The 16,745-nt window shown below is 44.3% G+C and overlaps 4 protein-coding genes across 4 annotated transcripts; 1 reads left to right on the plus strand and 3 right to left on the minus strand.

Moving 5' to 3' along the window:
• Nucleotides 1-286: 286 nt before the first annotated feature.
• Nucleotides 287-3,104, minus strand: TREMEDRAFT_70205 (uncharacterized protein; the record flags this gene model as incomplete). Its single annotated transcript, XM_007007792.1, has 3 exons — nt 287-593; nt 907-2,059; nt 2,183-3,104. The coding sequence occupies 3 exons, from the start codon at nt 3,102-3,104 to the stop codon at nt 287-289; spliced, it is 2,382 nt and encodes a 793-aa protein (XP_007007854.1).
• Nucleotides 3,105-4,876: 1,772 nt separating this feature from the next.
• On the minus strand, nt 4,877-8,216 carry TREMEDRAFT_35311 (uncharacterized protein; the record flags this gene model as incomplete). Its single annotated transcript, XM_007007660.1, has 10 exons — nt 4,877-5,302; nt 5,513-5,678; nt 5,814-5,956; nt 6,017-6,368; nt 6,515-6,632; nt 6,834-7,029; nt 7,065-7,078; nt 7,330-7,446; nt 7,717-7,852; nt 8,142-8,216. 10 exons carry the CDS (start codon nt 8,214-8,216, stop codon nt 4,877-4,879), a joined length of 1,743 nt encoding a protein of 580 aa, XP_007007722.1.
• Nucleotides 8,217-8,513: 297 nt separating this feature from the next.
• TREMEDRAFT_65551 (uncharacterized protein) lies at nt 8,514-11,337 on the minus strand (the record flags this gene model as incomplete). Its single annotated transcript, XM_007007698.1, has 12 exons — nt 8,514-8,886; nt 8,996-9,105; nt 9,265-9,462; nt 9,623-9,743; nt 9,799-9,840; nt 9,901-9,916; nt 9,960-10,035; nt 10,081-10,154; nt 10,302-10,488; nt 10,593-10,824; nt 10,923-10,969; nt 11,062-11,337. 12 exons carry the CDS (start codon nt 11,335-11,337, stop codon nt 8,514-8,516), a joined length of 1,752 nt encoding a protein of 583 aa, XP_007007760.1.
• A 2,034-nt stretch (nt 11,338-13,371) lies between these two features.
• Nucleotides 13,372-15,458, plus strand: TREMEDRAFT_35111 (uncharacterized protein; the record flags this gene model as incomplete). Its single annotated transcript, XM_007007636.1, has 3 exons — nt 13,372-14,152; nt 14,296-14,826; nt 15,028-15,458. The coding sequence occupies 3 exons, from the start codon at nt 13,372-13,374 to the stop codon at nt 15,456-15,458; spliced, it is 1,743 nt and encodes a 580-aa protein (XP_007007698.1).
• Nucleotides 15,459-16,745: the final 1,287 nt, after the last annotated feature.

Below are 16,745 nucleotides of genomic sequence, written 5' to 3' on the forward strand. Positions count from 1 at the left end.
TATACCAAATTCTAACAAGAAAAAATGTCCTCTGTCCTGTCTTTATACTTTGTTACTTTTACCAGGTAGTAGTTGTCCTTATTCCATCACTTTCCAATCTACATCTCATCATTCTCATCCTTTCCAAATCTCTTCAACATTCAACGTCCAGTCTAGTCTCCTATATTCGATCTCTGTCCCAACCCCCCCCCCCCCCCCTCCCCTCCCATACGGTATTGTAGACTGGACGACGCAACGTGTGCAACACTCCGAGGGTAATTGAACAGTCGGGAAGACGATGTTTTTGTCAAAACGCCCCTGGTAATTCCACCAACCTAGTTCTTCTTTTTTCCGCCCTTTTCATCCCCATACCCATTCCCATACCCACACTCAAATTCCTCATGGCCTCACTCACATGTCTCTCACAATACCTACCACCATCAACTTCATAATATTCATCCATGTTTTCTTTACATGATTGAACACCTGAAACACCTCCTCTATGATCACATCTTAAATGACCGGGATGATATCGGTTTGGTTTAGGACCAGAAGTGAGGATACAAGGACCTTCTATTGGTTTTCGACAAGTTGGATTGGAACATAATGTTCCGCTGAGATGTCAGTGTGTGACATTTTTTACATCATACGGAAGATTATTCTCAACTTTTCAAGGTAAGAGCGAATGTTAGGATGGGTGTGGATAGAAACAATTATGAAGTGAAGCAATAGGGAAAATGGAACTTTCAGGATTGCGAATTCAGGACATTATTGTAATCACAGATGGATGGATGGGAGAGAAAAGCAGAGATAGAGAAGAGGGAAGAGATCAAGGAAGAGAAGAGGGAAGAGATGAGGGAAGAGAAGAGGACAGAGAATGAAAGGGAAGAGGAAAGAGGGAAGAAAGAGAGAACAATCGAAACTCACTTCTCTTCATGATAATGTTGTTGACACCAAGGTTTACCACCTAAAACATAAAAACTATCACCTTCAAAAGGTTTATCACATTTGGTACAAGTGAAACATGACCTATGCCATTTCCCTTTCAACTGTCCATCACTACTTGAAACCGCACTTTTCTCAATCGGTAAATTACACCTTCTACAAGAAGGTAAATATAATTTTTTCCAATCTTTTTCACATAAAACCACACCATCTCTTTCCACAAACCTTTTATCACCTCCTACTTCTTCATGACATTTTTGACAAATTTTACGTCTTGTTCTCTCTCTTTCTCCTTGTCGATCCACGTTTGTTTTCAAACTTCTATCTGACCTAGGTTCTGGGGCTGTATGAGAACGAATATGATCTTTACCATTTATCGATAAACCAGGTCTAGAAATTGAGATTATTTGATTTTTGTTTTCGTTTCTTGATTGAGAATCACGTGAAGTGGATTTACTTTTTGGACTTTTCCCACCGAATACAACAACTTCTTCTTCTTCTTCTTCACCGATTTGTTCCAAAGTATCTCTTGAGTCATGTGATGGTTCAATTCCAAATCCACCAAAACCATTCTTACTAGCTTTTTGTACTAAAACACGTTCGGAAAGACCACCTTCCCAAGATTGTGAAGGAGTTACTAATTCTTCACTTTCTGGTCCACTTCCTGATCCACCACCCCATTTCCCAGATCTACTACTGGAAGCGATAGAAGAAGAAGATTCACTCTCAGCTGTAGGATATCTATCTCTCATATCTTTCATCAAACGTGTTCGATCTTCTCTTCCGATATCGGGTGATTTTCTATCTCGATTTCGAACGGCTGGTGTCGCCCATGGAAGTGCCGAAGCTGTACTTTCGTCATCATAATCATCTTCGTGTGGAAGTGGTAAGATGGTTTCTTCGGGACTAGCCACTAAACGTTGAGAACTTTGAGAATCATTTTGAGATGGACGACGAAGAACTCCTAATGCAGATGGACGATCACTCATTGCGGAAGAGGAAGAAGTTGATAATTGTCGAACTTTATTGAAAAACGCTCCTCCGTTGGAATCTTTTCTTTCTTCTATTCGATTAGAACGAGCTTTGATCAATTCGGATATAGAATCTCCTTTGTGAGAAGACCTTGAACTTGTAGCTGAGGAAATTGATGTTTTACGAGGTGGTAAATTTGACCTTTCTCTGTCAGACATAGCGGACGCGGAACGGATCGGTCTAGGAGGTGAAGTTATCATGTTGGAACGTGTAGTTTCATTGTTACTATGTTGTCGATTAGGAAGATTCGGTCGTGATGTATTCGTATTCGAAACTGATTCCTGGGTAACAGCTTCTAATCGGGAAGATATATCTAATCTCGGTTGAGATGGTGGTAATGGAGCAGACATGGGAGTAGGAGAAAACATTTGTTTTGATTGTTGATGTGAAGGACCGGCTGATCTAGGTTGAGTAGGCCAACCTTGATTAGGTGGAGGCATTTCTCTTGAATTTTCCAAATTCTTATTAGTAGTCGTATTACTCATTGCAACACCAGCTCTAACTCCCCAAGCAGCAGCAGCAAAAGCTCTTCTTCCTACTCCTGCCATTCCTGCTCCTCCACCACTAGTAGTATCCGGCATCCCAATGGAATTCTTCATTCTATCTGGTATATGCGCATCGGTAGGATAAGGACCTTCAGCTCTTCCTACCGATAATCCTAAACCGTGAATCATGATTCCATTACCAGACATTGGTGTGTTGGGTGGGAAAAAAGGATTTGTAGGTGATGGTGTTCTTGAGTTTGGGGTGTATGGAGGGAAAACATTTTGACCAGTGGGTGAAGGTATATGAGGTGAATTATGAACGGAAGGAATACCTAATGTACTAGGTGAGGACCGAGCGCTTGAAGGACCTGCGAAAGGTGGACGTGGTGGATTGACCGTGAATGTGTTTGGACCATTTCGACGGGAAGGTTCGGTATTGGGGATGGTTATTTGAGTAGGTCTAGGGACGTTTCTCGGACCGGTTTTAGGATTTATTGATTGTGTCGAATTGGTAGGTGGTCGAGAAGGAAGAGGAATAGGTAGACAGACATGTTCACCTAGGGAAGAAAGTGGTATAGGGGCTGAACATGAAGAACAAGTGATAGTTGGAAGAACCATAGAAGCTCTTTCCATTTCTGGTGGACGAATAGCTAACAGTGACATTGTCAAAGGTTTCTTCTTTTCTTGTTGATGTGTCTCCTAGCGTATCAATATGAGATTTCTTGGCGTGATAGTAAAGTATGATACGAGACTGATTGATGAGCAAAAAGTAAATGATATGAAACACACAAGGACAGATATTCGAATCCCATAGAACGTAAATTCAAGTGAGTGTGTAAGTGGGTGATGGAGGAAGAGGTATAACGGATGTAAACTTAGTGAAAACGAATAGAAGGGAGAAAGAAAAGAATCAAAGGAATTGTAAAAGAGGGGTTAAGGAGTAAGATGAAGAATGGTAAAAGATGTCCACTTTCCCTCTTCTCTCTTTCCAATAATCCTAAGAATGATCACAATTCAATTCGGATGAAATATGTGTAGAGTGACCGAATGTGGTTTCTCTCTTCGACGTTTGATAAGAACCGAATGTAGTCTATATCTCGGTACGAAAAGAGTCCGATAACGGCGGATTGGAGAAGAATACCGGTGAAACTCATTACGGCAAGTTTGAACATGGCGGTAGAGCGGTGTAAAGATAAACAACAAAGATAAACTCACCAATTTGAAGTGTGACCCGTACACTGTACACTGGAATAATTGGTAGTGTGTAGATAAAACGATATGAATGGTATACTTGATGTAGTGGCGAAGATTGAAGAAATGATATGATCGTTCACTGTCAAAGTGCCAAGTGGTAGTTTGCGAACAAAGCTTTACTGTATGTTTTCCTTCTGTCTCTCCCCTGTGCCCTGTGCCCTGGTAGAAACCATGCACTAACTAATACCAGCTACTAGGCTAAAACCACCTGACACACTCTCTCGTCTTGCACCTCTCAGCTCTTGGATCCCACCTCGCCACGTCGCTGCTTTGACACTCGAGACAAGCACGGATCCCCTCGGTCACTTTGGTTGCTTTGTTCTTGATCGCAGATGATACCCGGGGGTGAGCTATTCAAAGGGTGGTGGTTGGTGGTAGTTATGGCTCGAGGAATAATTGTAACAACCGTCACTTTGACACAAAAGAGAGCCAACCTATCCCATTGAAACCGAACGATGATGATGATGACACTACTCTGTAGACAATGAATCAACCAATCCTGATCCGAATCCTTATCCAATCTTTTTGTGTTTTTGTTCTTGCTCTTGTTCCTAAGACCGAAAGGACCCCCGAGTTGATCGAAAATCAAAGAAAGAAAGAAAAAGATCAAAAATCGTGTGTGGCTTACAATGTCCGATGAACAGAAATGAATGATAGACGATTTGGAGAGAATTATCACTCTACCTATGCATGGCTGGGTACCTGAGAAGAAGCATGGTCTATGGGATTATGGGATTATGGTTCTTTTCGTCTTTACTGATAGAACGCGACGCGTCAAAGCCACGCGCCGGGACGGGGCCATGGGATAGAGTTTCAAAGGCACCGCCGCACCGGATGTAACCCACCATAAGTACATGACCCGTCAGTAAAACCATGTTAACACATTTCTAGGCTACACGACTACTTTCTCATACGAGTAGGCTGGTTCCAGTGGAAACTACTCTGCATGCAATATGTAGAGTAACGTGATCATCCACGCCATGGCAAGGATACGAACAGGAGTATCTCATCCCTGGTCAGCATTACATTACAACAAGAAATATTGACATTACACATATCAAACTAGCCTCAAATCCCAACATTATGATCCGCCTATGTCTAGATGACAATTGAGTGACAGACATTATATACTTCACGAATCATAAAATTGAGGACCTAACATACAACGTATCATTACTCTACTACTCATGACCCCAAATACCAACACTACCATCTTCCCCACAACTCAATAATCTACCTCCACTCTCAATCCACTTGACATCATAAACAGTCCCTTCATGTGCTTTCAAAACCTTTGCAGGTCTTACAGTTATCGTCTTATCACCATCACCTCTGAACGGTCGATTAGAAGGGATGATCATAGTTCCTTTAGGAAGATTGGTTGTATTTGTAGATTCATTCACCTGGTTTCCTAGAGGTACGTTCGGTGGGATAATGGAAGAGGATAAGTGTAGAGGTGGAGAAGATGAAGAAGACTCTCTTTCCCATATATAAACATTACCATCTTCAGAGCCGGAAAGAACGAGGGTAGAATTTATATTGAATGAACATCTTATAAGGTTTTTGGAAGTGTTTTGATGACCTATGTAACGGTATAAATCTCGACGCTGAGGTATAAGCACTGTACCTGTGATTGTTGGACGTACATAGTCACCATATCATCCCTCGACAATTGATGGGTTATCGTATGAGAAAAGGGGGGAAGATGACAGAAGCAAAGAAGTTGGGAGAGAACGTGTTACAGTACGAGTACTCGTAGTGGGATGAAAGAAGAAAGAAGGGGATGAATCACGAGACGGGGAGTTTAAAAAACACACCATCCTCATATCATACAATCGATTCGAATTATCTTTACATCCCGCCAAGAGATATTTTCCCTCACCATCAAATTGGATACTAGTAATTTCCCCAAGACAATCCGTTAATGTATGCGTACAAACTCCTCCCACTGCGTCCCACAGACGAATGTGTTTATCTTTTGAGCTGGTCCATCAACACTGTTGCAAAGTCATACCAAACGGTACGTATGACGCATCTCTACTCCATGCCCAACAAATTCGAGATGGGGACGCATTCTTCAACACGGAAAGAAGAGATATTTTGGAAAATGTCACTCACCCAGAAGCGATGATATTCCCAGTCGGATCATAAGTCACAGCTTGAGCGCTCATACTATGACCCGAAAATGTCCTTATCTGTCTACTAGTCTCTACATCCCAACAATGTAAAATCTTGTCATATGAAGCGGAGACCACTTGGTTCTACCCTGTCAGCTCATTCGAGGGATATCAATATCATCAAGTCATGTGTAGATCACTCACATGACCAGGACGCCATCTAACACTATACACATCTCCTCCTTGACCTTGCATGACCGACTTACATCTACCATTTTCCACATCCCACACACGCAAACTTCCATCTCCCGAAGCACTCACCACTGTCTCTCCACCCAGTGTCGTCGAGCAATCCCAGATCCTGGATGTATGTCCGGAGAGTGTATGTCGTGTGAGACCATCCACGATTGAAAAGATACGAAGAGTACGATCGCTCGATCCACTCACAGCTAGATAAGGCGAGATGGGAGAGATACATTTGATATTTGCTTGATGACCGTGAATGAGGAGATGTAAGGTGTCGGGGAGGATCAAGGGTTGATAGTCACGCAGTAGACTGGTATCAGTAATAGTTGGTTCTCACCAACTTAGCCCAAGCCTCGACGAAGGCGTTCAGGTTTGACGTCACGGAGTTAGATAAAAGAGACTTGTGGTGATGGACAGCCGAGACTTGTAGTGATGGAAGAGACAAGAGGAACTCACGAGGGAAGAGAGAGAGGAGAACTGGAAGTCCTAGGAGAATGTTCAATCTGCCAAGCTGCCGCTTGTCTAAGAAGAGTTTCCAATCGGTGTGGTGGGATGTGAATCTTTTCCCTGTTCCCTTTCAATCAGTCTTTTCACTATTCATCTAGACAATCCTTCCTACACAAACCAAATGTCTCCATCTCAACCAACGGCTTATGGGCAAACGACTGATAATGGAGAAAACATGAGATGGACGAATATCACGTAGGGAAGGAGATTTAATATGAGAGATGATTTACGAAGCAATGACTAACACAGAGACAGAAACATTACTCACCATCCCCCTTCTCAGTGAGTTCATGCCACATATTTACCAAACCCTCTCTTTCCCTCTGAACACCTTTCCAATCCCTAAAAGCGGGAGCATCATGGACAGTACTAGCTGAAGTGAGGTATGATAAATTATAAAAATCGTATGGATAAGGTTGATAGTGTTCCAAAGGTTTGAGACGTTTGCTCAATAGGTTAAAGGCCTTTTGAGGTTCACCAGATGATTAGTATTTTTGACATTTTCCCTCTTTCCTCCTTCCCCTCTAACATAAGAATTGTAAATCTTGAAGGATTTCATCAGGTTTTGATGAAAGATATGATGAGACAATGAATCGTCTTTGAAGAACATACAGTACGTTCGTAAGGGAGAAGATACGATAATGAATTGGACTATTGACCATGATCATATTTCATTCGTTCAAGGACGACGAGAGGACATGGTATTATCTTACAATGAGGGAATAGAGGAAGAAGATAGAGAGAAGAGGTAAGAGAGGACATACGATTTTCGACATGTTCTAAAAATTGTTGTCTCCAACACATATACATGAAAGCTCTTTGTGTTTGAGGTTTCAAACCAGAATCAACCAAAAGACCTTCTATAAGACTGTAATCGCCGTCTGATGTCAGCTTGGATCAATCATCAATTACGACCTCGCACATAACCATAACCCGTTGTGAAACAAAAGTTGAAGATAGAGGAATCATGATCATAAAAGTTGAAGGATGACAGCCCAAAAAGCCCTGAAGAAGATGAGAATAGCACTTGTGACCTGACGATATTCTCCAAGATGTAAGATGTCATTCATGTGTATGTCACAATCTTAGAGAGTCGTTAAATGGATAGTACGCAAAAGAGAAGGATGGAAATGAAAGATGTTTGAACTCACCTAACAAACCTCTTTCTATCTCTTTCACCACCCCATTCTTTTCCGTACTAGCTACTAAAACCTCTTCTTTCATAGTCTGCGCAGTAAGGGTATAAGAACGTGCTAAGAGCCATTGTTCGATTAATAAGGATATTTCCTATTTGTCAAGATGACTCTTCTCAACTTTCCGTCCTCTTTCCGTAATTTCATTTGACTTGACCCCGTTCCTCCCCTTTGCTTTTGGGAAATACGACGGGTTGAGACATATGAAAAAGAAGAGATATGAAACGAGGGAGAGAGAAAGAGGGGATCATTCCGGATTAGTTCGGGGAGTTAAGAGCATAACATCGAGGTAGCTTCAGATGGAGACAAAGGAAGATGGTATCAGAAGGGATTATGTAAAAGATGACGATAAGAAGTTGGTGAAAGAGAGAGATACTACTAACATGATCCATTTGAACATTGTTCATCTCTATATCTTCCAATTTGACAGCAGATTTTTCTTTTTGTCTCGTTGTCATCTTGGTATCCTTGGAATCGGATAAGACTTCCTTATCCGCCATGTTGTATAAGTATGTTCTTAAAGCAACAGACACCACAGTAACAAAAGTTGTTTTGGAAAGATGGAGACGAAGTGTGGGTCAAGAAAAGGAGAGTTATCGTTGCGATCGACGGACTTAAAGGCGGTTTCATGATTGACGGTGCCTATCAAGCTGCAAAGTTGACTTCCCTCTATGTATTCTACTTTTTTATCCATGTTGTATATTTGCAGACTATGAGATTCTAATACTTTACTTAGATACAAATAAATCCCCACATCAAGCAGTATCAGCACTATGACCAGCAGCGAAAACTCTTTGTATTTCTCTTACTTCTTCTGATTCTTCTCCTTCTATAACCTTACCCTCTGACTTTTCATTATCCTTCTCCTTCTCTTTCCTCCCACTCTCTAACTTGGAAAGCTGTTCTGGATTCATTGATTGAACTGGTGACTGCGGTCTATTCACACGTTTACCCTTCTCATACACCGCTCCCATCTCAACAACATCCTCATGTGAATGTTTGCTTTTATGCTTTAAAAGATGATGTTTACCTTCTGTTATAGCCGTAGGACTCAGGTCGGTTAATTTATCACGTCTGAATAATTGTGTACCACCTGACCAACCGAACCATCCTGGTTCATGTGGACCCCTGGCTATTAGCATATCCTCGATTGAAGTGGGAATTGATGGGTTCAATCTTGGGTGACTAGGTTCAGAGGAACAAGAAAAAAGATGTTATGGAAAAGAAAATAACTCACCTGACTAGAAGAGTGAGTAAAACCAGACCTTGAAAAGCTACGGCCGTCGCTCCTGTAGCGTACCATCCGTGTGTGTTGTACACTTTAGTCATGATTGCCGTCCCGCTCGTCTGGCAATGAGCGTAGTTCCGGTGAAGTTTCAACGCCCGCCCCTGGATCTCATTATAATGATATCGATTGTTAACGACTTTCGGCTTCTGCCTCTTCACTCGAAACCGGTGAAGAGAATGAGATGAGGTAGGGGAATAGGGGGGAAAATGTCAACGTACCTGCCCGATGAACATGAGCAACAGGAAACACCCATTCATCCTCGCCCTAGCTTGAGGTTCAAGACCAGCTATACGATAAGTACTTGCCACTTGGGCCAATTGAGATCCGGCGTCGTACATGACCATGGCCACGCAAATCGGACCGATACTCTTGGTCGCTCCTGCCAGAGCGATGATCATCGAGGCGGTGGTGACGCACTGAGCGTCAGTGAATGTAAATGCACTTCGTTAAGACGGGAGACTCCGGGCGTCAGGAACTCAGGCCGGGACGTTTTACGTATGTTTTCTATGAGCCGGTCTGGAGATTGGAATGTGTCCATCATTGACGAGAGAAGGGAGCGTTTGACATGACACTCACGAAACCTATTATTTGTCCAGTCCAAGGGACTATACGATCCACCAGTCTACCCCATTGAGGAGCCATGAGTGCACCTATTATACCTAACAGACCGAAGAGACCAATGTCGAATGGCGAGTAACTTATGGTCAGTACGTCAAGTTCTTATCGATCGAGGGCAACGGGAAATGACTCACTGGTAGGGGTCAGAAGAAAGAACGAAAGTCATCGTCGTCCAGCTACCTGATCAGCGTCGCTCGAGAGTACCCCCAAGGACAGTTCAATGGCACGCTACTCACAAACCGGCAAAACAAGCTGCAGTCAGCATTCGACACTTGTGGGGCGCAAATCGACGCACCACTTGAGAAACAGAAACAGATGGAAGCCTGAGTCAAAGTGGGATATTTGTACAGATATTTGAACATTGACAATATCTATCGTTTTAGCATGTCCAACGAGGTGATTATAACAAGACTTACAAACTTGAAATAAGGAACCTTGACACCCTTGTCAGGAGTATCGGGAAGTCCCAGATATAAGAGAGAAAGGATGACTGTCGATTAGCCGTCGTCAATATTTGCTGCAATGAGGTGTGATATGTCATGACAGGATGGAGAGGGACGGAATTGAGGTGGCAGATGTACAGATGTGGCCGAATAGGGGAAGTGGGAGGTTGGAGAAAAGCAAAGGCAACACGCACAAATCTGCAAAGCCATAGCCCACCAATACGTATCTCTCCAAGAGGCATACGTCGAGAATACACCACCAAGCACTCTACCGATGACCAAACCAGATATCAATCCGGAAAGGGTGATACTCATTGATCTTGCGCGGATATTGGCAGGAGCCAAATCTGCCGTCCATGGAATACAAACTTGAGCGCTGACCTGGTTGGTCAGTAATCTGGTAATGACACCCGAAAGACACATGTCTGCAGGAGTAGGAGCATGAGATGATATGTGGGAGAAGTGAATACCCGAGGAAGACTCACGGAACAGATTCCGACCAAGAAACTGATACCTTCTAACATCTGGACATTCTTCGCCAAGGCGAGCCCGATCTGGAGCAAGGAACATACCAAAAAAAGAGCCAGGACCAACTGTCGACGACGGAGAAGATCGCCTAAGGGGGATACGAAAAGAATTCCAGTCCCATATCCGCCTTGCAAAAGCGTTGGTATACGAGAGACTGTTTGGTTGGAAACGTTCAGATCTGTCGCGATACTGACATATCAGTCACACGTAGTCATCATCAATTTTTGATAGACTTTGATGTTCTGAGACTATGAGAAGAAGCAGACAGGAGATTGTTCTTCACTTACGCAACAAGCATAGGTTGCACGTAATACAAGTTCATAACACTTGAAGTCTGTACATGAGTTCTTTGTCCACGTCTTTCTTCAGGGAACTTATGGTGCAGGACGACTGTTTTGTGATGTGGTATTCCTTGACCCGACTCACCGACGCAAGTGCAAAGACGACATTGGTTCTCCAAGTGAATTTCGGTTGTTGTTCCGGTGGAAGATTTGGATCATGTCGATTATGTTTAGGAATCGGTAAAAACCCAAAATCTCTCTTTCTGATCTTTTGTAACTTGACCGAAGCTGAGCGTCTTCTTGATAGTCTACTCAAAGTCTTGGCCAACAAAGACGGTTTCTGTTCGGGTGATTGTTCTACCTCTGAAACCGGATCGTAAGATAGTTCCTTTACGGGTGTAGATACTCCGTTCGAGGACATATTTGTAGGATGGGTCTGAGTGTTTGATACCCTATGAATGATTCTGTGAGTGAAGACTATATTCTGGAATACGTCAACATGTCAGAGTTGAAGTTTGACGAGAAAGAATCATCAAAAAGATTAGAATCGACATTTTCCTTAAGTGGAGGTGGAGGGGTCCGGTGAATCATCCGGTCGTCCGGTCGGAACCACCGGTGTCGGACCACCCCGATAAACCAGGCCATCATCACTTGAGTTGTCGTCATCGTCGGTCCGCTATCAACTGTCAAATAAAGTACACCATCAGCTACGTGTATGACGATGGACGAGTCAATGGTCAGGAGCACTTATATGAGGGCTGCTGTAGGGTGATTGAGTGGGAATGTGAGAATGGAGCTGCTAGTAGTCCTAGCTACTGGTAGGTGTAGAAAGTACTAAGGCGCAAGGGCCCGATGGCACGGTCCTTCCTTCCCCTCCTTCCCCTCCTTCCCTCCCCTTCCCTTCCCTTCCTTGCCCATGTACCTGTCTCATCTCTCCCTCCTTACCTACCGTTGCTACTAATCTTCTTTCACTTATAGTATGCTCTCTACCACTCACCTTTCCATACCTGTCTTACTGCTTTCATCCTGACAAACAACTCCGATCGTGACTAAATCATCACAAAACATATCCCCAATGCGGTCACAAACCCACAGCAAGCATCGCCCATAGTCAAAACAAATTCCAAGCTTTTCAGCCTCATTTCGTCTTCTCCGCTTGACGCATTTCACCCTGGCTCTTGGAGACAACAGCTTTTCTTTCCAACAGCTTCACTCCTTCACAACCTTACTTGTCCGTCTTATCACTCTCTTTGATCATCCTTTTCTTACCGTCCCTCCATCTCCTACCATCATCCGCACGAAAATCTTCCACGCTGATATCGCTCCCCATGACCATGTCCATCTTCGACCACTCCTATCGACACGATTCTCTCGCTCTGACCCATCAACGAGATCGAGAAAGACCCATCTCAGGCTCATCAGGACAATTAACACTCGCATCAACACTTCAATCATCCTCCCTCCTCTCACCTCGTACACCTAGATCATCTTCTCCTTCCCAGGCCGTGCGCACTGTTTCTCACTTGGAAGACAATTGGCTCTTGTCCGTATCTGAGAGATACACAACACCTAAAACAGATCTACATAGAGACGCAGACGACGACACACCCAGGTTGGAGATTGAAGAGTCCGAGAAAAGAGTAAGGAGGATGAAAAGTATCGAAAGGACCCGAACTTGGGCCGAAGAGGTAGAAAGGCAGAGACAAAAAACAGAAAAGAGAACTGTCACTCGTAGAAGAGAATTCTCATGGCAACTTCAACCTGATATTCAAGATGGTACGTTGGTCAATCAGCACCCATACTCTCATGTTCATCGCTGATATTAGATTCATTCGAATTGGACCAAGGAATGGCTGCGCTCGGACTGAAAACGTCCAAGTTGGACCTACCGACGGCTTCAAGTGTCATCGAAGCTCATCAGAGACGTTACGGGGCACGACTAGACGTAACGGAGGGTCATGTCTCTTCCAGCGAAGGTGATTCGGAGATCAATCCACCTCCTCGTCCTAGACGACGAAGACATTCTTCACAATCCAAGAGTGGGAAAAGTAGTCCACGACCAACCAGCAGACCGCAGAGCGACTATCAAGTGGCTTCCTCCAGTCACATCAAGCGATCATCCGAACGTCTTGTCCATCTCAATTCCACCCCTGTGACAGTCAATCAACCGCCAAGTCAAAAACGCTCTTCCCCTCGTCCCTTGGCTACTGCGGCTTCCTCTTCACCTAAGATCCCTACGAAGACACCCGCCCTTTCCATCGACGAAATCATCAGAAGGCATTCTCCAGCCGTGGTCGATGCTCAAGTGGCCCCCGTCGTAAAAGCTCGTATGGATTTGGGACTCTCTCCTCGAACGTCAATCACTTCAAAACAGTCTGTCTCACCACGACCGTCCCTGTCTCCCGGTCAAACCCCTCACACCGCACAAATACCATTTACTACATCTCCCAAGCCCATGCCCATCCGTTCTTCTTCATCTCCAGGCGCAATTATCGCGGTTGTACCACCTCGTACCTCATCCCGACAGGCAACTCCTTCTCCGCAGCCAAAACCTCTTCCATCTACGTCGGAAAGTGAGGAGGAAGTCTTCCACGATTTGGAAATCGGTCAAGCATTATTGGACAAACTCGAAAGAGGATCGCTCGCCTCTTCAGGACCATCCAATCCCCATCGTCATCATCATGCATATACAACACCTCCTCTACCTCCTCTCTCCCCCAACACCCTAGCCACACCGCGTAGCTCCACATCAACGCCTACTCCGACCAAAGACGATCAACCTCATGAACTCGCCGTATACCTTCGTTCGCCACACTTAAATCGGTTCTTCACTCTCCCCCGGCCTTACCCCGAAAGACCCCTCCGAGTCTCTCTCGCAGAGGTAGGAGATCCCGCAGGACGTCCCGTATTGGTTTTCCTCGGTCTGGGCTGCGTCAGATATCTGATTGCGATGTATGACGACCTCGCCCGAGCACTTGGCCTTAGACTGATCTGTATAGATCGATGGGGGTACGGCAAGACTGACTCTGTTCCCGATGAGAAGAGGAGCATGCGCGCGTGGGCCGCAGTGGTTGAAAGAGTCATGGATGAGCTGGGTGTGGACACTTTTCAGATCTTGGCGCATAGTGCGGGGTGTGCTTATGCCACCGCGGTGATCCTCAGAATGCAAGAGAGGGTCAGGGGAAAGGTGGTGATGTTGGCACCTTGGGTCAGTACGGAAATTGATGGCGGTGAGTGTTAGGGACGATCTCGACTTTGTTGGCCCTTGATACCTTACCTCCCACTCCTTGAATAGCGGATGTCCTCGATTGTGGGCTCAATGTTCTCAACATCTGGCTCGTCGTTACATAATCTTAATTGATCTCCGCTGATGACACAGGCTTCAAATGGCTCAAATGGGTCCCCAATACCGTCATCAAGTCAGCCACCGCAGCGGAACATCGACTCCAAACTTATTTCCTGGGCAAACCTCCTCCCTTGACCTACAAACCTATCGGGTTTACCGCCCCTCCTCTTCCTCCTCGGCTGTCCTCGCAATCACCTCGATCGTCATCGCCAACTATCAAACCTAGTCCCAATACGAGTCCCAATCCCAATACTCTATCTAAATTTGAATCTCACGACAGTAAAACCCAGTCGCCCAGGACACCCCTAGTGAGAAGTCTAAGCAAAGTGACCACTAAAAGACTCTCAAGACAAGGGTCCATTCTGGGTCTCCGATCACCTCCTTCGCTCCAACGAGCAGATTCGACACCTATTCGGAACACACCTGAAGTAGATATGAAAAGGAAGTTGGTCCAGATGGCCAATTCGGAAGTGGTACAGAAAAGAAACTCATTGGAAAGTTCCATACAAGCCGCAATCAACATAGGATTACCTGAAGGGTTTCCCTCTTTAGGGACGAATCTGCGTCTTTCCTTCCCACCCTCATCTTCCTCGTCTTCATCATCATCATTCTGTCATATTTCACCTCCTCGTGAGGAAATCGAGAAAAACGGAATGCACGATCGACATTCTACCGAACCTCAAAAGTCTAACAGTCCTTCCAGATCTCAGCAGAATCAGATTAGACAGTTTGATCATGGGAACGACTTAGTTCGATTGAGTCAAGAGGATCATCCACCGATCAGGGATTTGAAGCTGAATAGGACATCAAGTGCTACCCGACCAAGTGAAGAAGGTGAAAAGAAAAAACCGCGATTGACCGGTGCTATGTTAGTAGCCCTCGAACAAGCCTCTCACGCCGAATCAGAACCAGGAACAACTAGTGATCTTCTCGGTGTAGTCCTCGCTCGACAAGCGTGGGGTTTCAGTTATTCGGATCTACCGTCCGAAATACCAGTGAGGATTTATTGGGGGAAAGAGGATGATCGGGTGGGAGAAAAGGGGATAAGATGGTTGGAGAGGAATTTGAATGCTGAAGTTGTTGTTTTATCTGGAGAGGGACATGGTTTAGTCAGTAGAGGTGGAGTTATGTTTGATGTTTTGAAAGGGTTGGCGAGGGATGATGTGTTGGTGAGACCTGTCGAACGAGAATTTTAGAAGAGGTGCGAGATGAATTGGAAAACCTATCTATCTCATCTCGTATTTGAATCGTGTTCGGGTATTTTTAAGGTGCTCGCTGTGTAGAGAAGAGTTTGTAAAGTTGTGTAAGGAGAGTAACAAATGTTCTTGATACATGATGAATGACATATGACACCATGCATGAGTTTACTTTTGACATGAGATGTCTTGAGATATTGCTGCGTCATACGAAATCATTCTTGGGGCACATAAGTGGAGGAAAGTGGCATTATATGGCGGACCCGTCCGCGTCCGTCCGCGCGTCCCAGCCAAACTTTGCTTCCGCCCGGACGGGCTCGGTCCGCCCAAAATTCCCCAAAGTGGCAATTGTCCCGCTTCTGATAATCTGCGTCCTAATGAGTCCGCCTGCATTTCCTAATTCAATTAGAAGAGCTATGTCGTATAATTGAAGTTATACTGCCAATTGCCCTTTAGTTATACGACATTGTTTTCTTAATGCATTAGTAATCTTTTTCAAGCAGACAATGATACAACTTCTCTTGAAGTAGTTCTTCTTTTCGTTCAATCTCAATCCTTTGCTGAAGTCTCTATATTCAAGTATCACTATGCCTCGTCATCTTAAAAGTAACCCACATTCAGAAATAACTCACCCTTATAACAATCCTCAAGCACAACATGTTATAGACGAAACAGTGGAGCTAGGAGAGTTTATTTTGTCTTCCAACAGTCGAAAACAATACAGACCTCGACAACAAAGGTGGAAAGAGTGGGATGATAAGCAAAACTTCTTTGAACGGTGAGTAAAGGACTCTTCCTTGCTCAAATTTGCTAATTCCTGCAACTTCTTGCTCAATTGTGCTATTTTGAGCGGACTCGTGTTTGATGACGAAAGGAGGTGCCTTTATAAACAATCAAAGGATGTCAGCTGATCTATAGCGACATCGTTACTCCTCAACATGCGCTATTGTTTTTATATGAGGTTGTTTTGCAAGGAAAAGGCAAAAAACAAAAACATGTACTTTCTGCTGCTGAAATCGACAACAACATGCTAGATGAAGCGGAAATCGAACCAGAAGAACTCACGGTAGAGGAACGCCTCGAGGAAGTCTCAAATGATGATGAAAAACGAATTTTACATCAAACTCAAGCAGAAATCGACATGCTTTTGAAAACAGTTCCGTCTTCATCCAAAAATACAGCCAAATCAGGTAAATATCACTGATTCTAGAACAGTAAATAGCTAATGGGCAAAGCTTTAGACGTTATTTTAAATTGTACAATTAGTCCTAGCACTATTCTATCATG

Source organism: Tremella mesenterica (genome assembly GCF_000271645.1).
Source record: "Tremella mesenterica DSM 1558 unplaced genomic scaffold TREMEscaffold_15, whole genome shotgun sequence".
Lineage (NCBI taxonomy): Eukaryota > Fungi > Basidiomycota > Tremellomycetes > Tremellales > Tremellaceae > Tremella > Tremella mesenterica.